The 23,397-nt window shown below is 32.1% G+C and overlaps 5 protein-coding genes across 6 annotated transcripts; 3 read left to right on the plus strand and 2 right to left on the minus strand.

The window, feature by feature from the left end:
• Positions 1–1,280: 1,280 nt before the first annotated feature.
• LOC119829897 (NADPH:adrenodoxin oxidoreductase, mitochondrial) lies at positions 1,281–3,578 on the plus strand. 2 transcript variants are annotated; one of them, XM_038352600.1, is made up of 5 exons: positions 1,281–1,380; positions 1,660–1,805; positions 1,976–2,132; positions 2,238–2,357; positions 2,446–3,578. In XM_038352600.1, the coding sequence occupies exons 2-5, from the start codon at positions 1,729–1,731 to the stop codon at positions 3,391–3,393; spliced, it is 1,302 nt and encodes a 433-aa protein (XP_038208528.1). In that variant the 5' UTR covers positions 1,281–1,380; positions 1,660–1,728; the 3' UTR covers positions 3,394–3,578. The 2 variants fall into 2 exon arrangements, with proteins under 2 accessions (XP_038208528.1, XP_038208527.1); XM_038352599.1 differs by having other exon boundaries at positions 1,281–1,805.
• A 1,940-nt stretch (positions 3,579–5,518) lies between these two features.
• LOC119829898 (40S ribosomal protein S5) lies at positions 5,519–6,434 on the plus strand. The gene is made up of 2 exons (XM_038352601.1): positions 5,519–5,641; positions 5,727–6,434. Exon 2 carries the CDS (start codon positions 5,736–5,738, stop codon positions 6,393–6,395), a length of 660 nt encoding a protein of 219 aa, XP_038208529.1. The 5' UTR covers positions 5,519–5,641; positions 5,727–5,735; the 3' UTR covers positions 6,396–6,434.
• Positions 6,435–8,235: 1,801 nt separating this feature from the next.
• Positions 8,236–12,545, plus strand: LOC119830162 (AP-3 complex subunit mu-1). Its single transcript, XM_038353065.1, has 10 exons — positions 8,236–8,390; positions 8,471–8,558; positions 8,760–8,903; positions 9,245–9,304; positions 9,390–9,511; positions 9,866–10,025; positions 10,115–10,228; positions 10,337–10,526; positions 10,781–10,932; positions 11,435–12,545. The coding sequence occupies exons 1-10, from the start codon at positions 8,356–8,358 to the stop codon at positions 11,618–11,620; spliced, it is 1,251 nt and encodes a 416-aa protein (XP_038208993.1). The 5' UTR covers positions 8,236–8,355; the 3' UTR covers positions 11,621–12,545.
• Positions 12,546–14,352: 1,807 nt separating this feature from the next.
• LOC119830133 (odorant receptor 4-like) lies at positions 14,353–16,996 on the minus strand. The gene is made up of 9 exons (XM_038353009.1): positions 16,640–16,996; positions 16,295–16,447; positions 15,854–16,039; positions 15,505–15,688; positions 15,117–15,213; positions 14,939–15,040; positions 14,779–14,867; positions 14,501–14,567; positions 14,353–14,415 (listed from the first exon to the last, which is right to left on the minus strand). The coding sequence occupies exons 1-9, from the start codon at positions 16,908–16,910 to the stop codon at positions 14,353–14,355; spliced, it is 1,212 nt and encodes a 403-aa protein (XP_038208937.1). The 5' UTR covers positions 16,911–16,996.
• A 248-nt stretch (positions 16,997–17,244) lies between these two features.
• Positions 17,245–19,802, minus strand: LOC119830134 (odorant receptor 85c-like). Its single transcript, XM_038353010.1, has 9 exons — positions 19,535–19,802; positions 18,938–19,090; positions 18,552–18,734; positions 18,195–18,378; positions 18,026–18,122; positions 17,846–17,947; positions 17,533–17,621; positions 17,387–17,453; positions 17,245–17,304 (listed from the first exon to the last, which is right to left on the minus strand). Exons 1-9 carry the CDS (start codon positions 19,800–19,802, stop codon positions 17,245–17,247), a joined length of 1,203 nt encoding a protein of 400 aa, XP_038208938.1.
• Positions 19,803–23,397: the final 3,595 nt, after the last annotated feature.

A 23,397-nucleotide genomic window follows, 5' to 3' on the forward strand; every position in this document is an offset into this window, starting at 1 on the left:
GGACAAGTAGGTGATCAGCCTTCTGTGTCCTGCCAGACCGAGACATTTTTTTTTTGTGCGTCCCCACCGGGAATTGAACCCAGGACCCCTCGGTTCTACGCTCACGCGTTAACCACTGTACCAAGGAGGCGGTCGGCAGGTCAAGTGCGGGTTGGCAGATGTAAAATGTGGTCGAACTTTTAAATATTTGACATTCATATCGTTCGTATCGACAAAAGAAACCGTTCTTTACAATATTTTTATCACCGTTTTTAAGTAGTGGTGGTTATGAAAATGCGCAGATAAATTGAAGAATTAATTTGTTTTTTGCACGCTCAACTGGGTCTCGAATCCCCTACTTATCGATTTTAAATACGAGGTATTTACCACTGAACAACCGGTGCTTAAATAGATAGTACATTAATTTATTATTATACTAGCTTCCCGCCCGCGGCTTCGCCCGCCTCCGTGTTATTCTTACCTTTTAAACCTTCCCTGGACTATTCAGAATGCACCAAAAACATGATTATAAAAATCAGACCAGCCGTTCTCGAGTTTTAGCGAGACTAACGAACAGCAATTGATTTTTATACATAAGATTCATAAAAACACACTTCCCAAGCATTCTGTGGTAAGTGTCCAAAATTTTGTCAATCTAATTAAGTCGTCACTGCCTTAGAAAAGCAGCATTCAATCAGTAAGCATTCAAAATTTAGATGTCAGTATGGTTTCGGACTGAAAGAATCATTTAAAAACTCAATCTAATATATAAAATTCTCGTGTCACAGTTTTCGTTTCCATACTCCTCCGAAACGGCTTGACCGATTTTGATGAATTTTTTGTGCTTAACGTGTCAGAATCGGCCAACACCTATTTTTCATCCCCCTAAATGATCAGATAAGGCAGAACAGCGTTTGCCGGGTGCAGCTAGTATATGTATAATGATATGTTTTTCTACTGCGTAAACAAAAGATGCTGGAGATTTGCCTTAGATTGGGACTATAAACGGGTGAGTGATTTGCACAGATTCGCGCCCCGTATCACGTTGGTAGATGCAAATAAACCCTTCCCTTTAAATTCCTATACTAAAAGTTATTGTATAAATCAAATTAAATTAATATACATCGATAAATCGTTGAGCACCATGAAACGGCCAAGAACAAAAGTTGTCGAGTTAAGGATGACGAAGCATAAAACGAAAGATGATAACAGATAAAATAATCGCCCACAACCTCGATAACAGCGCAAACCGGACTTTGGATACCGTACCTAGTACTCCGTATTAACTAGTTCTTAATCTGTGGTTTACTCTTTTGCTGGAAACAGTTGTTTTGCGTAGACTGAGTTGTTTTGACTGGAAGTTTCAATTTAACTTTATGTTTTATAGTAGACTGTACACAGGTGCTAGAGTTTATTTACTAATTACTTTTATATTTTGTACAATACATATGAGTGCTATATTTTTTCCTTTGCAAGTATCTGTTCATTTGCAAGAGTGAAGTGCGCTTAATGTGAATAAATTTATGTGAATAATTACGGGATTTTCATCGTTGAAGGGATTGTAATATTTTTACCTATGGAATTATGAATTACGTCGCTTAGATAAACACTGCATACTGTAATATTTTTAAAATGATCAGAACTCCGATGAATAATACCATCAAGTTCACTGTTCGGCAGCTATGCACTACAAGTTATGTTCCTCGTGTTTGTGTTGTGGGCGCTGGGCCCGCTGGATTCTATGCTGCTATGCATATAGCCAAGAACATTAAATCAATTAAAATTGACATAATAGAAAAGTTGCCAGTACCGTTTGGATTAGTTAGGTACGAAAAAGTATAAATTCTCGCATACAGCTCAGCTTGCAAAAAACAGGGTGCCGTAGCAATTTGATCAATCAAGTACATTTCAAGTGCTTTAAGAATTGATAAAAAGTAGTGTTTTATCATTAATTATTATGCATGTAATTTATTTTAAATAAAACTATATTTTTTAGATATGGAGTTGCTCCTGATCATCCAGAAGTAAAAAATTGTATAAATCAATTTACTAAATTAGCTAAGCAAGAGAACATAAATTTTTATGGAAATATAACTTTAGGGCAAGATATAACATTAGAAAAATTGAGACAACACTATGATGCTATTTTGCTAGTAAGGATTTTTAAGTTCAATTATTTTTAAGTGTACTGACCATCGGACTTTGTTTATCACAATGCATTATAATACATAACAGGTGTAATTTTATTTTATCCACAGACATATGGGGCCGAAGAAGATCGCACTTTAAGTATAGAAAATGAAACTGCAAGAAACATTATTGCAGCACGAAATTTTGTGGGATGGTATAATGGACATCCTCGAGATAGAAATTTACAAGTAAAATGAACATTTCATAGTGTTTGCACATAATAAACAGTTTATTAACATTTATTGCAGCATTAACTATGAACCAAATTATTTTCAGGTTGATTTATCAGGAAGTAGGGCTGCTATCATTGGACAAGGCAATGTTGCTCTAGATGTAGCTAGAATTCTACTTTCGCCTATAGATCAATTGAAAAAAACTGACATCACTGAAATTGCTTTACAAGCAATATCTGAATCAAAGATTAATGAGTTATACCTAGTTGGAAGAAGAGGTCCTTTGCATGTTGCATTTACAATCAAAGAATTAAGAGAGCAACTTAAACTGAGTAATTGTAAAACAATTTGGAGAGAAAATGACTTCATTGGAGTGGAGGAAATTGTGAATGACCTTCAAAGACCACGTAAACGGTTAACAGAGTTAATGTTAAAGTCACTAAAAGAACAAAAGTCACAGGCATGTGATTCAAATGAAAAATCGTTTAGACCCATATTTTTTAGAAGTCCAAATAAGTTTCTTGTGGACAATGCTTGTGTAAATGGAATAGAGCTAATTTGTAACAAATTACTTGGCGATAAACTTGAAGATCAGAAATGTGTGGCAACTGAGGATAAAGAAATTTTAAATTGCAGTCTTGTATTTCGAAGTATTGGATATAAAAGTATAAAAGCTGATGAAAGTTTAGTATTTAATACAAGTGGATGTGTTAGGAATGAGAATGGTAGAATAATAGAAGACCAGAGTTCAGAAGAGCTAGCTAAATTATATGTAGCAGGATGGTTAGGCACTGGACCTGCTGGGGTTATTATACACACAATGAGTAATGCTTTTCAAGTTGCCAAGAATATATGCAGTGATTTACAAACAGGCACTAGATGCCGTAAGGATGGATTTGATGGTGTTAAAAAATATTTGAACATTCCCATTGTGGATTGGAATGGTTGGGAAAAAATTGATGAATACGAAGTAAATCAGGGTAAAAAGTCTGGTAAACCTAGAGAAAAGGTAACATGCATAAATAAAATGTTAGATATTGCTACAAAATGATTTTTGTATTATGGTTTTATAGCCATAATGTGTATTATACTTAAGCATAATTTATGTTTAATTTACTGTAATGCATAAAATTATTTATGTTTTTATACATATCCTTTCAGGAATGAATTGAAAGATATAGATTGTTTCATAATACTTTTTGTTACTATATTAAAAAATTATATTGTTTTTTTTAATAGTGTGCTTTATGATCCAGAACCCTTCTAGAAAATAACAGTATTAGAAATATTGAGATTGTATATTACATTGTATTGTGTAATGTCTTTAAATGTATGGTAGAAGTAGATATTGGTATAATGTGAAAGTAAAGTTGTATATTACATTGTATTGTGTAATGTCTTTAAATGTATGGTAGAAGTAGATATTGGTATAAAATGACAGTAAAGGAGCCCCACGGCGAAGACAGTATGAACTAAATTTGTATAATAGTATGAAGACATTTCACACATAACTCGTAATAATCGTCGTACATTATAGAAGCTATGGAATGTGAGAGTCGAGCACTTTATGGCACGTATTTCGCAAGCTCGCACCGGGGAAGTATCACACTACTAAAATGGGTGATAGGCTCGGTCGCCCGCTTTGACTTAATATAGGGAATATAATAGAGTAATGTTAAAATATTGTTATTATTCAGCACAAGAATAAAAACAATTCGGCATAATATACTGACAATATAATTTTAGTTAACGTTAACAACGGCGAGCTTACGGGACTTCTTTTGTGACGTTCTAAGGTTTTGACAGAAAAAAGGAGGATAGTTTAAAATAACTGATTTGATTTTAGAAATGCGCAGTGGAATAAAATTGACTAATTGTAACTTTTCCATCTACTCAAAAGTTTAGGCATTTTTATCTAAGTTAATGGTTAAGCGTGAATAATCGGATTTCCTCTCAACATAAAAAATATTGTTAAAAGTACGTAATAAGTTTAGATTGCCCTTTTGGGGCTATAGAGTTTAGAGCGGGTTGAATCATCAGAAAAGGACTACATTCTGCCCTGAAAAGAGCTAGGGTGACGACACTACGCGAAGGTACAAACTAAACATTAGCCGTCGGCTTATATTGTAGTTAAAAAGGTTACGAGTACGATGCCTTTAAGGACCTTTAACACTTAAACCCTAAACAAAAAAGAGAGCTTTCTTGAAACCAAAGATTAGTTAAATAATTTATGCTTCACACTATCAACGTCAATTGAACTATGGATGCTAAATTATTAATAGAAAACCTTTATAGTTGATATTATATATATTGTAGTTATAGTCATAATAGTCCTCTGACTTTTAGGTACTTTTGTCTACATTAGAAAAGAAAAATATATACTCGACACTAACAATGAAGAGGTATATTCTATAACCCATTTCATATAAATTTTTCCCCATCGCTGGGAGAATAAGAATTATTAATACTGGCAATATTATTATAAGCACTTCGTTTACGGTTCTTTTAAAATGAAAAACTTAGGTAATTAAAACAAAAACTTTATTGACGTTCGGGTGCTTGTTGTTGTACCATATATTTGGAAATTCAAACGTAATATTAATTTTATCATATAAACAAGAGAAACAGATTTTTTAAAAATAATAAAATATTCATCATTACTGTTATTTTATATATTTAGGGTAGATACAAAACAAAAAAAAAAATACGTAACGTACAAACATATTTTTTGGGAATCAAAAACGCTTAAGCGTGATTTGGGCCAGCTCGAGAAACAACCAAACCCCTAAAAAAACCATCTTGAAATATTAGCATGCTACTGGAAGTGTCATGGGGTGCCGGAAGCCCGGTTTTTTTCCTTGCTAATTCCAATCTAGTGTTCCTTTCTAGTCGCCAATTCTTCCCTGAGCTCTTAGCCCTTAAATTTGTATAGACTTCACCTCTACAAATTATCATGGACGGTTGTGATCACTTACCATTAGGAAAACCAGCAACACAATTGCCCGCTATGAAATAAAAAAATAAATACTTTAAACACATACATTATTACACATATAAAATATATTTTGAATTTAACAGTATAATAATTTTACACGAAAATATAGAAAATATGCAACTGAAACCACGAGCTATGCCTTAGCATTAGCATTAACAGCTTAGGCATGGTTTTTAAATAATGGCAATATTTTTAAGGATGCCAACATTGAAAAATTAAAAAAGCGGAATGTGAACATTTGAAACTTCCTTTTCTCTCGTGTTCTTTTGACAACACGAGGTTATAATTTATAAGTCGCGAAAAAGTACGTAAAATACTTGTTTACCTATTATCTTTAGTGTTTGAATGTGAAAGAAAGTGATTTTAGTAACATTTTGTTAAAATTTTAGGTGTAAAAAATGGCTGAGGAAAACTGGACCGAAGACGGCATGGAGACAGGCGGCGTGGCTATCGATAACATGCCCCTGCCTCTGGCAGCTGATATTCCCGAAATCAAATTGTTCGGAAGATGGAGTTGTTTTGATGTTCAAGTTTCGGATATGTCCCTGCAGGATTATATTTCTGTCAAAGAAAAATACGCTAAATACTTACCCCACTCTGCAGGTAGGTATGCTCACAAACGTTTCCGCAAAGCTCAGTGCCCCATCGTCGAACGCCTGACGAACTCATTGATGATGCACGGTCGTAACAATGGCAAGAAGTTAATGGCAGTCAGAATCGTAAAGCACGCTTTCGAAATTATCCATCTTCTAACTGGTGAAAACCCTCTACAAGTTTTAGTAACTGCCATTATTAACTCTGGTCCCCGTGAAGATTCTACCAGAATTGGTCGTGCTGGTACCGTGCGTCGTCAAGCTGTGGATGTTTCTCCACTACGAAGGGTTAACCAAGCTATTTGGCTGCTGTGCACTGGTGCTCGTGAAGCAGCATTCAGGAACATCAAGACGATTGCAGAATGTGTTGCAGATGAGCTCATCAATGCTGCCAAAGGCTCATCTAATTCATACGCAATTAAGAAGAAGGACGAGCTGGAGCGTGTTGCTAAATCCAACCGTTAAACTTTTGTAAGGGCAGGACTCAATAAACAAAAAAAGCTATATTTTGTTTTATTTCTGAGTATCCTGTTAAATAGAGAATATGAATACTTTTTGAGTTTAATTTTAATCATTAATTAATTAATCTTCAATTCTTAAAATTATCTTTTATTTCTAACTACTCCTTAAGGTTCTTTTTTAGTAATACAAAATCCACTTCAATTGTTTTTTCTGAACTATCAGATAAAAATGGAAGCTTTAATTTTAATTTTCAGCATCAGTACCAATACACTATTTTTAGTAATTAGTACTATGTTACTTGAATTGCAATTTCAGAATTCCGTTTTTCATTTGTACCATGAAACTTAAAATTATTGCAAGAGTGATATTCTAAAATATCAAGATTTCTTTGTTTTATTTGATAAAATTACATATTCCAATAATTGTGTTGTGTATTGCATATATATATTTTATTATGTTTGACACCTATGACCACTTTAAGTGTTTTTTAATGTATAAAGTCTTGTGAACTCTATAAGCTGTAAAGGTTACACCAAGTCCCTAAATTTCAATTACACCCGCCTTATATAAGTGCATAATCTATTACACCCACTACTTCTTAAATTTTAATAAAAATAATATTATTAGATAAATTCAATGCGGTGTGCATGTTGTTCAGTGAAATGAGGGTTTTGTTACTTTGACAAGCCTAGATGTGTGATAGTTATATATTCACTTAAGAATGAAACAATACCATAAATTTTAAGTGTGGTGGTGGTGGTGGCGGTGAATGAAAACTAAGTATTTACTTATTTTAAGTTCCGAATGCGGGTATTATAACTTTTATAACTTACAAATCATCAGGTACCTACATTATAACGGGTGGCCTTATTTTGGAGGATTTTTGGCTTTGTTATCTCAGAACTTTCGACTAGGCGAACCGATTTTGATTATTCTCTTTTAGTTTGAAAACCGATGGCTTCCGTGTGGTCGTATATAAATTTGGTCTAGTTTTGAAAATTTGTTGTTAAATACTCTCTGAAGTAAAAAGCCAATTAAATAAAAATATAATAAAAAAAAAAATAGTAAAAAGTAGTAACTATTAAAAAAATGCTGACGGATTAGAGTCGAGTGATGGTTGTAGTTGTTGTTTTTAAAAATACCTACTTCGTATTTTTTATTAATGATAAGTACATAAATCTTTTCTTAAAGAGGGCACTGACTACCCGCCATCACTCCAGTCTCAGATTATAAAATGGATAGAAAATAATTTTCAAATGGTGCATTTACAAATTTCTTACAAATGGCGAGGCGATTAGCGAAGCGAAAAAAGAACACGAAAGTGTAAATAGTGCATTCGCAATTCCGTCTTCATGTTTAGAGCGATTTTTCAGAAGTTTTTGCGGAAGTAATCAAAGTGAAGACGATGTGTAAGAAATGGTTCATGTCGAAAATCCAATGCGAATGTTCGTCTTATGAAAATCTAAGAGAAATATGTAAATGTATCGTATTATAAACATGATAACTTGAAAACCCAAGGATTTATCGAGTAAGCAAACAATAAAATACAGTCAAATTGAATTGAATTGAAAAGAATGTGCACTCAAAATTGAGAGAATTGAGTGAACCTTCCTCGTTTTTGGGAAAGTTGCTTGAAAAAGAGATGTGCATTTGTCCAATAGATAGATGAGAAGTATATATCACATCTATGAGCCCCACATTAGCCCGTATTCAAACTACTTGCTAGGCAATATTAATTCTTTAACACAGTACCATAGTCCACAGGCATGATCCTGATTATGTTAATTGTTATTACCCAATAATTCTAAGACTATGTTAATCTGTGATTGTTATATGTCATCTTGACAGTTGACACGAAGACAAACTTAAGGGTTTGAATCAGATGCTTGTTATTGGATTAAGTCTTATTGTTTTTATTCGAAATTTATACTACTAAAATAAACTATTTGTTTTCTTGTCAGAAATGATCCACAGTTTATTCATAATAAACCCTTCTGGGTATGTCTTTATTTTATATACTATTCAAAACTATTGATGACGAGCAAATTTTTATTTTACTTTATTGATAATATTTACAGGGACGTGTTTCTTGAGAAACATTGGAGAAGTGTAATACCTCGTTCTGTATGTGATTATTATTTAGAAGCTCAACGTGCATCACCGAATGTAAGTATCAATTACTAACAGCACAAGGAGCACCTAGTTCACAGTTCATACCATTAATGTTTTGCCACTAATCGGAATTTCTAGGAAAATGTAATTTTATTAATAAATTATTGTAAGCTAAAGTGATGAACTTAATAATTACTTCTTATTTGTATCTTAAAAAATTTAAAATAAGATCTACAACTTTTATTATGTTTACAGGATGTACCACCTGTCCTAGCAGCACCCCATCATTACTTAATTTCAATTCAGAGAGGTGGTGTTGCATTGGTAGCTGTCTGCAAACAGGAGGTTGCCCCACTTTTTGTTATTGAATTTTTACACAGAGTTGTAGATACATTTCAGGTATGTAACACAGGAGGCACTGGTAAATTGAACATCATTGCATACACTAAGGCTTATTATAATTGTGTTATAACTCTTATTAGAGGGTTGTAATGGATTATTATTAAATAATGTATTGTGATGATTCTGAAGCTCACTTAAGTAAAGACATGTAGTTGAATGAATGAATGTTTGAATTGATATTCCTTAGTCTTATATTAATAAAATCCATCTAGTTTCTGGCCATTTGTAGATGTATAGCCAAGCTTTTAGTTCATAGTTCCTTAAAAATGTGCATTATTAATCTCAAATGTGCAAAGTACTTCACATTAATAATAATTTGATTCATGTGGATATTTCAGGACTACTTTTCTGACTGTACAGAAACTATAATTAAAGAAAATTATGTTGTGGTTTATGAGGTAAATATATACATACATATTACAGTAAGTAAAATACTTTTGTTAAGTAACTTAACAATTAAATCTTGTTTGTTTTTTTTTCTAGCTATTGGATGAAATGTTAGACAATGGATTTCCATTGGCAACTGAAAGCAATATATTGAAGGAACTAATTAAGCCACCAAATATTTTGAGGACTATTGCTAATACAGTAACTGGAAAATCTAAGTATGTTACTTCAGAGAATATCAGTATTAACATATATCATGATTCCACTTAAAGATACTTTATTACATCTATTTTATAATCATGTGTTTAGTTATATTATATTCTATCAATCAAATTATTAATATTGTGTATATATGGAAAAAGAAAAAAAAGTAGGCAAACTAACTTCTTATTTGAATACTAAAAGTCTTTTGAAATTTCTGATTGAAAGATCTGTTTGAGGTCAGTGATTTTCAGCAAAATAGGTATTTTTTCTCCCCTTGCATTGTGTACTTAATGAGTAACGAAAAGTGTGAATTTTCTTAGAATTCCTCAAATTGGATTTCATTCCCTTCTATTATTTGTTGATTTCAGTGTTTCATCAATACTGCCCTCTGGTCAACTTTCTAATGTACCATGGCGCAGATCAGGAGTAAAGTATGCAAATAATGAAGCTTACTTTGATGTGATCGAGGAAGTAGATGCAATTATTGATAAAAGTGGTGCCACAGTCTCAGCCGAAATCCAAGGATACGTATGTACTATGAAAATTAATTTAAATTATACTTAAATTTGTATTTATCAGAATGACGTTTTTGATTTGTTCATTATTTTTATTTTTAGATTGATTGTTGCATCAAGTTAAGTGGAATGCCAGATTTAACCCTTACATTTGTTAACCCAAGACTTTTTGACGACGTATCATTCCATCCGTGTGTAAGATTTAAAAGATGGGAGGTGAGGCATTTTTAATAAGATGTTATGTGTATATATATTTTAATGAGATATTTCGTGTTTACATTGGACAAGATGAATTAATAATAAATATCCCTTTAAACATTTTAGTCGGAAAGAATCTTGTCATTTATACCGCCGGATGGTAATTTTCGGTTAATGTCATATCACGTTGGATCGCAAAGTGTAGTTGCGATACCCATATACGTGAGACACAATCTGGTGCTAAAGTCGAACGGAGACCAGGGAAGGTTGGATCTGACTGTCGGGCCTAAGCAGACTATGGGTAGGACTTTAGAGAGTAAGTATAATTTCATTCAATTATTCCTTTTATTAAAGCTGTAATAAAAATAACAGATTTTAACATTTTAGTTTTTTTATTATTCATGATCCATTTAAGAATTTAGTATGTATGTATTTAGGGGAATTATGCTAAATCTGAATTAAAATCTATACATTTAATCTGTGGGAAGTACAATTATGTTCAGAGCAATGCCATTTCTTAATTTTAGCAATTGTTTTTTTAATTTTTCTCATTTATTATAATTTTTTCAGATGTAGCACTCGAGATTTGTATGCCTAAATGTGTATTGAATTGTTCGTTGACCGCAAACCAAGGCAAATATTCGTATGATCCTGTTAGTAAAATCCTTATGTGGGATATTGGACGTATTGAATTACCAAAACTGCCTAATATCCGAGGGACGGTATGCATATCAATTTGTATTTAGATAGCGCTTGATTACCGTAGTTAACCTCATATGTTGTGCAGCTCTTTAAGTTATAACACATTTTATTATATTTAATCCTATCATACTATCCTACTAATATTACAAATGCGAAAGTTGGCTATACTATAGCTGGACAACTGACATAACACATAGGCAACTTTATATCCCGATATTTCTTCGGGATACAGAATTACGCGAGTGAAATCGCGGGGCGCAACTAGTTGTTTATAATGAAAAATGTATTTGTTGTTTAATTTATGCAAAATTAGTTTAATGATAATAGCTTCGAATGAAACAATACTATGATCGCACTGCATTCAACAATTTGATTCTTTTTCCTCATAACATACTCTCGCATAACGATAGAACATAAATTAGAAAAATTTGAACAACAATAAGAAAACAACGAGAACATAACATTATACATACTAATAACTACAGCAACCCGCTACGTATTAACATATATAGGTTTGTCCAGGTGTCCGTGGCGTCGGGCGCCGATACGTCGGGCGCTAACCCGAGCATCAACGTGCACTTCACGATCCCGCAGCTGGCGGTGAGCGGGCTGCGAGTGAGCCGCCTCGACATGTACGGCGCTAAGTACAAACCCTTCAAGGGCGTGAAGTACATCACGAAGGCTGGCAAATTCCATATAAGAATGTGATCTCTTTTGAAGGGCTTTGGAAATTCTCTTGGAAATTCAGTGTAGATTCCTTCTGTTTCGAGCGTTGTTTATGTTGTTTAAGGGTGATTATAGACTAGAGCATTTTATTGCAGCGCAACTTTGTGCATTCGCCGTTTTTAAATTTAATCGAGCAGCTTTTCGAATACGATGCTCGATGGTTTGTTACAAACTGATTTTTACTAACCATCGAGCGTATTGCGATAACATTGTAACGCGTTTACAGAGCGTCGATTGTTTGCAAGAACATCATATTGTATAGAAATGCTCGGAAAATGATCTAGTGTATACTCACTGTTATATTGTTGTTTATAATGCGCAATGTTTCTGTAGTTATGACTGTTAATTTACTCTAGTTAGGGATTTTTATTCGGCAGTTTCTATACAGTGTATTGTTAAACTGTCTTCCACAGTTATTAAAGGTGAGATTAAATTGACCAGCAATGTTCACTATTCTTATAAAAAATTATCACAAATAAGTGTATATATTAATAATCTTATGTGTCAAGAAATTAATAAAAGCAATCGAATTATTATTTCATATTTTTAATATAGGAAATGCGGCTCGTACCATGTTACAGATGACCGTTTGGTTTTTGTCACCTATAAATATAATTAACCAGTCATTTTTAAATAGACCAATTATTTTTTTTTCTTCTGTTGCTTGTTGTTCATTTCAGTAAAAAGTTGTAAATGTATATATTGTTTTGTGCATCACTTATGTTAGGGTCGTGTGCGTGAAACTATTAAATGAAAGACTCATTTTGATCAATAGTAACTCTATTACTTAGCAATATTAGCAATTTCCAATATGAACAGGCGTTCGTTGTATGAAAGGTTCTTTGTTTTTTAACACATAATTTGTTATACTTTTCATAATATATTAGGTTAAGAACTTTAATTAGTTATATAAAGTATAATAAAATGCTTTTTTAATGTCTTTGTTTTAATTATGTACAATTGTTAATATTTGATATCATGTGGTAATATGATGAAATAAACGACGTTCTACTTCTCCTAATTTTCTGTAGGTATATAGTGATTATCTTCAAGAAAATCCTTTGTCGCGTCTGTACGCGAAAATTACTGGACTTACTGGACTGATTTTCATAGTTTTCAACAGTTGGTAGTTTATAGATATTCCTGAGAGAGGTTCAAGTGTACAAAAGGATAACTTCTGGGTAAATTTGATATAATACGATGTTATTTATAAAACAAGTAATTGTTTACGGATAAGAAGTTTATGGATAAGCCCTCAGACATCATAAATCCGACCTCTATACAAAATCTGATCTTAAGAGACTTCTTACAATAATAATGGGTATGTTAACTAAAAGGTACCTTTTATAATCATACATTAATTGTCTGATCAATTTTAAGGTAAGCTCGCAAAGAAATTAGTAACTTCCATACAAACATGTGACAGCCTTACGATGTCTTTTTTCTGTCGCCGAAGTATTTACTTATATTATACTATATTATAGACTATAGAGAAATCTCTATCCATTTTCAAGTTTTTACAACAAAAACAAAAGGACTTCGACTCCCTTACAAATAACATTAAAAAATTCATTCTTCACGGATGTCTGCTAACCATAATCAAACTTTCTATCAAACTTCTATATAAGGCCGGTGGTTTTTGAGTTTTTGCAATGAGTGGGTGACCTTTCCCTTTTATGTCACCGTAAAATTGTAAACACCGTTAGATTAAAGTTATATTTTGATGATATTTTAAGATTGTAATTTGTGGAAAAATTGTGATCCATAATGTACTGCTTATAATATTACGTATTATTCTTCGGTAGATATTTCCATGTGAAACAAATTATAAAACGTGAAATGTTCTAAAAGTACACAAAAATAGGAGCCCGGAGGACCGTGGCTACGCTGACTTGCAACCTGACGGACATTTGGTTAAACAAAATCTCGTCATAATACATAAATACGACTTTTGATATTTGCATTGTAGTCTAAAGAAAAATAATGCAAACGTTGAATTGCAATCAAACGTCACGGTCATGCGAATCATAATTTTTGCAAAGTTGAAAGCGTTATAGGAATAAAACGTTAATATAAAAAGTTCTAGATGGCTTGTAGGTAATGCGGTTACTTAAATCACTGTCAGTAATGATTCGCCGAGTGCAACGATGACCTACTATGATCGCTAATGGCATGATCATTACTATCTTGCTGGTTCCACGTTTCGGTGGAACATATCATATCACGTGTGAAATGCGAACCATACAACAAATGTCTCTATATGCATGATATAGCGGTCCTTCGAGATTAGACATGACATTCCTAAATGTGCGTAAAAATAACTTCAAGCATACGAAATACTTTAACGACGTCGTGCACGCATGTACTTGAATATCTTTTAAACTGTACACATCGCGTATCTATGTATTTCTAACACAATGTGTGATACAACGTTTCCAGAAAAAAATTATAGGGGGTATAAATATAATTCATAAGTAAGTCTATTTGTTGAGTGTTTTTTAATATATCACACGAAACATAATTAATTTTTAATTTAAATAGGTAGGCATTATTAAAATTCCCCAGTTATCGGCGTTGTTACCTTATTTCGATGGATTCGTAAGTTGCTTTGATAGGTATTAAGAAAAAAAAGATAAAGCGATAATAAAATTTTATTATAATTATAATGTAGGTAATATATGCCGTTGTAAGTTTTAACAGGCGACCTAATTTAGCTAATAGCTTTCGCTGTACATAGTGTATAGAAGAGTGAAGTACGAATAAGATCTTGTCAAAATCTGAAAAAAAAAACGAAATTTTTGTCATTGAAAAATTTAAAAGTAGTAGTCACTTATACAATCAGTATTTTATTGAATAACTTACCGCTGAGTATGTAACAAGAGAAATGTTAGTAAAATTCAAAGCAGTAAATGCAATTGGTTTTTGCGCTCTGGAAAAAATACTAATATTTATGAACTTGATAAATGAAAGGTAAGCCTTTAATGTATCAAATTATTTAAAAGTTTATTTACACTTCTCGAAGAAGCACTTTTATCAATTAAGTTATAGCTATAAACCAAATTGTTCTATATAATTATTGGCTATGGAAATAAAGAAAACGTTAAAGCTTAAAATGCGTTTTTGGATAATGTAATTATTACCTTTGTATTAGAAACGCTAAACTACGTCTGCAACGAGGACTTAGTTCATACCATTTGCTGTTATATGCTGCTTCAGCCACATTTGCGTTCTAAAAAAGATTTGATGATTCATTGTATTTAAACTCTTATTCGTATATTTAACCACTGACCAGTTTCTTACCGCGTGTATAATATCTTCTCCATACCAACATATTACTCCTATTTGAATAAGAGATGCGCCGAGAAATAACTTGTTACTCATTCCCATTAATGGTTCCAATAACTGTAAAATTATTAAGTGATCATTAAAATAAATTATACACTGGTACATAGACTATAAATTTTGCATAGCTACATACGACAATGACAAACACGACGCAACAAATGTTCACAGAGCTCAACAAAATGTTTATAAGATTAACAAGAGAAAATGCATCCTCCAAGTCATTACAATACCTGAAAATTGCATAACCATTATTTTATTTACAAGTAAATTAAATTAAAAAATACGAGCAAATTCAATTGAACGACTAGTTTCCGACACATAGGTATTTCGTTTTAAAATAATTATATAATATCTAGTTCATGATTCGACTATATTCGATGACGTGATAACACATGCTAAGTACGTATTCAGGAGCTCGCTCAGCTTAAACAATAAAAAATGCAGGTATCCATTAGCAAAAACTCAAAAATAAGTTGAAACACATGACTTAAAAGTATGAACGAATATTCTTTTCATAGCACCTTATTAATCTCTGATGGAGTTTGATACATTCTGTAATTTCCTGATAATCTTCCTCATCCGTCTTCTTATTTTCTCCCAACACTCTTAAGCGATTTTGCAGAAGTTTTAACAACAGCACGATATGGCTTGCCATTCCAGAGAATAATAGATCAGAGCAGATCATTACCCATACGCATGATTGACCTAGATGTAACAAAAGGTTTTAATAACGGAAACTTGAATTATGTAAAGTTATTTTATCCCAATATAATTATGCCTAAAGCATAGTTTGTGTCTTAACCTTATCTATGTACATTGTAATTATTTTGCATGTTTCTCTATTCCATAAATTGAGACTACGAAACTCACCCGAAAATATTTCAAATATGTACACAATTACATGTATCCACGTTTTACTGTAAATATTGAAAGGATACCAAGATTTCCAAACCGTGCGGATTTTATAATTCTGCCCACGCAAATTGTTATAAAGGTAGAGTCCTATTGGAGTTATAATATAAAACCATACACCAGATAAATTTAATCCGAAGAACCCTAAAATAGAAGATTATCGTATTGTTATATCTTCAATAATAATATTAATTTACATGGTGCTATTAAAATAAGTAATCTGATCTGAAACTCTGTTTTTCACTTTATACTAAAAAGTAGTGAAACAGAAAACCGTTCACACAATTTCTATAAAAATACAAAAATAAACGAAATTAAATTCCTTTACTCAACCAATACGTTATTATTTTAAATAAAATTGGATAAAGGTGTTGAATTAGCAAAATTAAAAGTACTTACAACTATGCACAAGGCGTAAAGCGTTTAAACTTTTTTGCTTAATATTTTCAGCTTCTTTATCAATAGGCGGCACTGGCCAGATCGAGGTCAGGTCATCCAATAATTGTGCAAATACACTTCTTTTAAAATTTAGAACAGCAAACTTAGATATACCTTAACACAGTTAGAGATTAATAATTTTATTATTATTTTTCAATACGAACCTATTGTTTACTGAAATTTGTAATAATTTCACTAATGCTTATTTAGAAGCGCGCCTGAGGTACTATAAATTTGATGAATACATGTTTAAATGTTAAATTACAGCTATTTTGATTATTAAGTATACATGCGATTGTCTCTTACTTAGTATACCATAGCCAACAGTATGTATCAGAGGAACGACATCTTCAACACGCGGAGAATTCGCAGAGGTTACACAAAGAAAAGTTATTTCACTGAAAACGTGTATTCCTACCCCAAAGATAGTTGCCACAAACGTTAATTTCTGAAGAAATATTGAAGTTAGTGTTTTAGGTGTATTTAAAGAGAACCCAATAAGCCGCATACAAAATGCGCTAAGTTTTAAAGAGTCTTTTATTTCACGTTTAGCTATTTCCTGAGTAGATTCAATCATTGTTACCAATGCGAGATAGTAGAAAAGTCGATATGTGATGTATTTTGCCTTGAACAGTCCTAGTGTAGTGTTTAATTTTCATTTTCCTCCTTTTATAGTTCTTAAACTTAATCATATATGTACGGTAAAAAGTAAAGCATAGTATTTAATTTTTGATTGATAGATTGGTGACACCTTCAATGCTTGGAAAGTTTTACAAATTCTTTTTAATTTATTCTTATACATTATTAATAGGTACAGGGTAGTAGTATAATATGACATAATACATTTTTTAAACTATAATACGCAAGGAATGTGTTAATTAGGTAGCGATGTCTATCTAAACGATTTTCGTTTAATTTTCACTATAAAGTGTATAAAGAAGAGCGAAGTAGGAGTAAGATCTTGTTAAAATCTGAAAATTAAACATATTTTCGTCAATTATATTCATGTTTCAATTATATGTACTTGTTTATAAAAAATAATTATAACCTTACCCCGGTATACGTAACCAAAGAAATATTGGTGAAGTTCATAGCGGTGAACGAAATTGGTTTCTGGGCTCTGTAAATGAATGTTAATTACAAAGTTAATACTTTTTATTATAAATGAAGTGTAGTTAAAAGAACTAATGTATTTGTACCTTTGTAGGAGAAAATATAGAGCGCGCCTGCATCGCGGGCTCATGTTGTACCAGTCGCTGGCGTATGCAGCTGCTGCAATGTTTGCATTCTAGAAAAATAATTATCTTATTCATATTATTGGAAAAAAAAATTTACATTTTTTGTTAGCTATTTGGTGTTTGAGGTGTTTTGAAATGAGTGAGGTCCTGCAGTAAATAAATAGTATACATGATTTTATGATATTTTAATAATACATGTACAGACTAAAATTTTGAAGAGTGTTCTTGAATAACCCAATAATTGTAAAGAAAATCACTATTAATGATTTCATACCGCATGGATAATGTCCTCTCCATACCAACATAGTATGCCTATTTGGATTAATGCTGATCCAAGAAACAACTTATTACTTATGGCAACCATAGGTTCTAAAAGCTAAAATAAAGTCAAATATTAATATACAGATTTTTTGTTAAAGGAAGCTCTTTAGTTTTTAAGGTAAGATGTACTTACGACGATAACAAAAACAACGCAACATATGTTCACTGAACTTAGTATAATATTTACTAAATTCGCAAATGAAAATGCTTCTCCGATATCTTTGCAATATCTAAAAAAAAAATTAACGTTACGTTTGATTGATTCATCTTAATAAAAAAAAAAAATGCAAAATATCTGTAACCTGATGAGGCGTTGATGAAGTTTAATGCAATTGATAATATTATGATAGCATTGATCTTCTGTGTAAGCAGAGACTGAAAGAGATTTCAATTGTCCTTGGAGAATACGAAGAAGAAGAACAATATGACTTGCCATACCAGAAAAAAGTAAATCTGTGCAAATCATAACCCACACACAATTTTGTCCTAAAAACCGTGCAACAAAATGTTAGTGTAAATGATTTCAATATATGTTTAGAATTTCAATAATAGGACAGCCTTCAAGATAACACCTACACATGTAATAGCTCAGGTTAATGGCTTTTTATCTGTATCAATACATTTTGTAACAATGTATGCCAGCATACATAAATACTCACCAGCTAGTATTTCAAAGACGTACAGGAATACGTGAGTAATGGGATGCGTCTTATCGAATGGATACCAAGATGCCCAAATAAAACCCAAACGAGCATCTTCACCGCGAACAATTTGATATAAATATATACCCATTGGTGTCATATTATAAAACCACACTCCAGATAAATTTATTGCGAAGTACCCTGGAACGTAATTTTATTTGTTTTAATAATGTTTATAAAAATTTTTTTTTCCCGTTTACGAAAATACCAACATGTAAAAAAATGCGATAGAATTCAGAGGTCAATTGGGCATCTCTGACAAAATAATACCGTAAAAAACCAGCTTCGGTGTGATTTATTCAGCTGGGAAATTATATGGTAAAACAAATATGGATAATACTTACAGCGATGAACAAGTCGTAGCGCTTTCAGACTCTGATTTTTTATACTATAAGCTTCGTCATCTAAAGGAGCTATGGGCCAGATGACGGTGAGTTCACTCAAAAGTTGTTTAAAAACTCTTTTTTTATACCACAGCACAAAGACCTTGGATACGCCTGTAGCAAAACATCAATTTATTTAAAGACAAGCAGTTCGTTTAAATTGCAATGAATGTAGGTGTGTTTTTTTTTCATTTAGCAATGGTGTTAATGGGAACTGTGCTGGTGGTTCGCCTGATGTAAGCCACGACCGCCCAAGAACGTTCACATAGGTAGTACGAATGCGCTGCCGCTTTTAAGGGGTAAGGGATAACGAAAGGAATGCTTATTGGAAAGAAGGAATAAACTAGGAACAGTAAGGAAAAAGAAATGGGCCTCCAGCTCCTCCACTCACCGTACGAAACACAATAGAATGCTACTATGTCACGCCGGTCTTCTGTGCGGGTGTGGTACTTTTCCGGTGCGAACTGCGAGGCCCAATTAGTGCCGAAGCGTGCTCGACTGAAAATGTATAAATGTGTACGTAATTATGAATATTACGTGCTTAGCATTTTAACTCACTCAATATACCATAACCCAATGTATGAAATAAAGGAACTACATCTTCAACACGTGGCGAGTTTGCAAAAGTTACCACGATAAAAGCGATCTCACTAAATCCATGGCTACAAATTACAACAATAGAGGCAAAAAACCATAATCTCTGCAGAAGGCGTGCTATTCTGTGTTTTGGTTCATCAAATGAAAAGCCTATATAACGCATGCAGAAAAAACTAAGATTCAGCGATCTATCAATTTCCTGTTTGGCTTTTTCTTGTGATACTTCCATGATTGGCTACAAGAAATACCCTTACAGTTTGAACGAATATGCTTTAATGTCATCTATCGTAAACTGCTTTGACCACAAACTCAAAGAGTATTTAAAAATACATTAAATTTCAGCAAGTAAGTACCTGTATTAAAACAAATTTCTAGCAAATTGTATAAAGTAGAGTATCATCAAATAATGAAGTGGTAAAAGTAGGTGTATCTCGAGAATACTTAATGGTAAAGTTTAGTATGTAAATGACTAGGATTGATTGACTTGACTCCGCCTCTATATTATAAGTTTATTTAACCTACACTATTTAATGAGGGTAAAGGTATAATATATTATAATAAGTACTTATACCCTACAAATAAATTGACTATGAACTGCTCTTATACGTGTATTTATATTTTAAATAAATTAAGCATTTTTAATGTTTTACTGTTTTAGAAATGAATGTGTAATTTCTTTTTTCTCTGTATAAGGAATGAAAAATCACTAGTAATCATATAAACGGCTAATTAAATCTATTTAACCGCTTATAGGATGTGGTTAACCATAATTAAGTATTTGTACCTTATTGAACCATTCAGCTTAAAGACGCATTAAAGTTATTTATGAATTTCCCGCTAGTAATCACGGTGTTTCGGCAAATTTAGCACGCAATCCGCGGTCCGTGGTAAGCTTTACAGTTGCCACCGTTACGCGACGATTAAGCGGCATGCGCTTTTCTTCCTAGTATTTAACACGTATCATCTGAATTTTAATATCAGATAGTTTTTACAATATCAGCATTAGTATTTTAGTCCTAGTAATGAAAGGATTAAGCAGTTGTCTCGACGTTATTTTAATTAAAACACTTCGGTTGAATAATCTATTAAACACTTCAGTGGAATCAATAGGCGAAATGCCACAGTATGAAAGATATAAGGCGTAGATACGTGTTTCAATTTCATCTTTTTTGTAGCCGCATGAATTGTAATTAAACTATTTGTTCATTGCAATTAGTGCCACAAGTCGGTTAAGTGTATCAGGTGCGCAAGTCAATGCAAAACAAAATTAATAATAATCGATCTCTCCAAGTAAAAGTGCTGTGTATTACCACTGTTTGGGCTCTCGACCCAGTTTGAAGCAAGAACGCAATTCGAGCAAAACTATTCAACACAAAATAAAAGCTGTGAAAATGATGTGAAATAGATAGGTATGCCGTCTCGGAGTTTCAAGATTGAATCATGATTTATTATTGTGCTGAACAAATACTAATGGTATAATATTTCATAAATAATGGTGATTTCTGGATGTAAAGGAATTTCTCACATTTGTATTGTGCTTTTTAATTTACATTATGGATAGCTTTAATGTTACCGTTTACATTATCAATTTAATTCACAGAGTTATTATATAGAAATGATATCTCATGGTGATTAATTACGTTGCTTAAATAGCAATTGGTGGGGCACGTTAATAATGTACTACGATTAGGTATAATGTAAACCTAATAATTTTAATTATAATAGTATATTGATTACAGATTGTTTGACGAATATAAATGTAACAATTATTGCATCATAAACCTTGTGGAATTAATACACAATTATATAAGATTGACTTAAAAAGGAAATGTGAATATAAATTTATTATATTTTAACAGTGATACAATTTTCCAAATCGGTCCCGTAGTTCTTGAGATTAGCGCATTCGGAGAACCAAACCAGCAAACTCCTCAGCATTATAGTATTACATCGTACATAGTTATTATACATAATAATAAAGTTTTCGCTTTAACATAATAACCCATATTATTTGAAGAAGAGAAATAATATATGTATCATTAAAAAGCAATTTATAACTTTCTTTAATCATGCAGATGTTCAAATAAAAAATCTACGTATGTCTTCTCATGTTGTTTTTTTTTTAAATTTAAACGTTAGATTAATGAAAAGTAATTGCAAGTTCTATTTCTTCACTTTCTAGACTTTATAAGAATCATGTTAAAGTGGGTAGTTCAAATAAAGGAAAGCTATGCTATTCAATGATATTCAAAATTTCAAATAATGTCGTTGTTTAAAATTAATATGCGATTCCAAGATACAAAACGTATAATCTATTTATTTAAACTATTGGATATCATTTAAAAATTTGTAGGATATATTAAGGAAATTAATATTGAATTGTTTTACTCTTTCTTTAGCAACACTGTAGTATCATTATTTCCATTTCATTATTGTTTTATTTTGGCCTCCGGAGACGCACTGACACTCATTACCTTTGTTGTAACTAGTTGTTAGTTTATTTCATCCATTAAGCCGAGAGCGAATTAGTTGTATGAATGTTAATCATTTTAAATGTAATTGAAACTTGGTTAAATAAAATAAATGGAAGTTTATTGAGCACATAGCAATTTTAAGTGACACTGCGAATTATATGAATCGACATATCAACTTTCACTACTGTATCAATGTGCACTTGGCCTTAAATCATCTTTGGGAAACCGCAGAAGTGAGATTAAAAACGTACGAGCGACTTTTCTCACGTTTTATATTGTTTCTTTTATGAATTAAATAATAATTAGTAATAATAATGTTAAATTTTCAGTAACATGTAAAGTTGTTCTTAATTACTATTGTTGTGTGTTATATATGCAGTGTGCTTAATCAGTAAGCGGTAAAAATCTGTTTTAGTAGCAGGAAATAATGATAGTATTTGTTATTTTGTGTAAGCATTTATGTTCAATTTTTTAAGTGTTTTTAAAAAGCTTAGATCGTGACGGCACGATCGATGTTTTTCTGCCTTTGCGTCGTTTTAAGAATACGTAAAACGAAAATTCTCTATTATAAATTTGTCATTCCAATAGTAGATATTTATTCACGTTGTGTGATAAAAGACTGAAAAAAGGAAAAATAAGTGTTTGTAAACAATATTCTATGACGGTTATTGATTTCTTGCAAATAATAAAAGAGCATAAAATACTTTCATTTATGAAAAGTTGTCTACTTTAAAACATAATAACGATCATTGTCGATTTGATTTTGAAGTATGTATGAAGACTGCGCTGATTCCCGTAATTGCTTACAAATTTTAGCTAGTTCCGGCCTCGTAAAATAATTTTTAAACCACTTTATATTTCCAGTAATCAATTTTATCAAAAACTAAGTTTTGTATGATATAAAAGGGGATTTCTATGATTCCAACTTTTTTCCTAATTGGAGGCATCGAACCCACATACTCTAGCTCACGATAGTATCGCTATTTGCTATTCTCTGCACTAATTGGATGCTCATATACGTAAAGGATTCCAGTACTATTATACACGTTGGGATCTATGGATGATGTATAAAAAATAACGTACGCTCGAACAATAAAATTATTGTGTTTTGCAAAATTGAAGTTAAATGAATACAAAACGTATAATTATTTATTTTATTTATTTATTTTTTTTTATGTCGAAGCGGGCAACTGAGCTGGTGGTTCGCCTGATGGTAAGCGATCACCACCGCCCATGAACATTCGCAAAGGTTGGGCCTCTGCGAATGCGCTGCCCGCTTTTTTGGCATAAGGGAAAAGGAATGGATTAACGACTGGAAAGAAGGAATGGACTGGGACGGGTGAGGAAAAG

This window comes from Zerene cesonia, chromosome 11 (assembly GCF_012273895.1).
Source record: "Zerene cesonia ecotype Mississippi chromosome 11, Zerene_cesonia_1.1, whole genome shotgun sequence".
Lineage (NCBI taxonomy): Eukaryota > Metazoa > Arthropoda > Insecta > Lepidoptera > Pieridae > Zerene > Zerene cesonia.

Excerpts from the sequence above, each read along its gene's own strand:
- LOC119829897 (XM_038352599.1), top strand. The coding sequence starts at position 1,612 with ATGATCAGAACTCCGATGAATAATACCATCAAGTTCACTGTTCGGCAG. Across the intron at positions 1,806-1,975 it reads GTACCGTTTGGATTAGTTAG|ATATGGAGTTGCTCCTGATC; the intron begins GTACGAAAAAGT and ends TATATTTTTTAG. Across the intron at positions 2,358-2,445 it reads CTCGAGATAGAAATTTACAA|GTTGATTTATCAGGAAGTAG; the intron begins GTAAAATGAACA and ends AATTATTTTCAG.
- LOC119829898 (XM_038352601.1), top strand. The coding sequence starts at position 5,736 with ATGGCTGAGGAAAACTGGACCGAAGACGGCATGGAGACAGGCGGCGTG.
- LOC119830162 (XM_038353065.1), top strand. The coding sequence starts at position 8,356 with ATGATCCACAGTTTATTCATAATAAACCCTTCTGG. Across the intron at positions 8,391-8,470 it reads TTCATAATAAACCCTTCTGG|GGACGTGTTTCTTGAGAAAC; the intron begins GTATGTCTTTAT and ends TAATATTTACAG. Across the intron at positions 10,229-10,336 it reads TAAGATTTAAAAGATGGGAG|TCGGAAAGAATCTTGTCATT; the intron begins GTGAGGCATTTT and ends TAAACATTTTAG.
- LOC119830133 (XM_038353009.1), bottom strand. The coding sequence starts at position 16,910 with ATGATTGAATCTACTCAGGAAATAGCTAAACGTGAAATAAAAGACTCT. Across the intron at positions 15,214-15,504 it reads CTCCATCAGAGATTAATAAG|GTATTGTAATGACTTGGAGG; the intron begins GTGCTATGAAAA and ends TGCAATTTTCAG. Across the intron at positions 14,568-14,778 it reads TTAGCGTTTCTAATACAAAG|AGCGCAAAAACCAATTGCAT; the intron begins GTAATAATTACA and ends TATTTTTTCCAG.
- LOC119830134 (XM_038353010.1), bottom strand. The coding sequence starts at position 19,802 with ATGGAAGTATCACAAGAAAAAGCCAAACAGGAAATTGATAGATCGCTG. Across the intron at positions 18,735-18,937 it reads GCTACGACTTGTTCATCGCT|GGTACTTCGCAATAAATTTA; the intron begins GTAAGTATTATC and ends ATTACGTTCCAG. Across the intron at positions 17,454-17,532 it reads CTATATTTTCTCCTACAAAG|AGCCCAGAAACCAATTTCGT; the intron begins GTACAAATACAT and ends ATTCATTTACAG.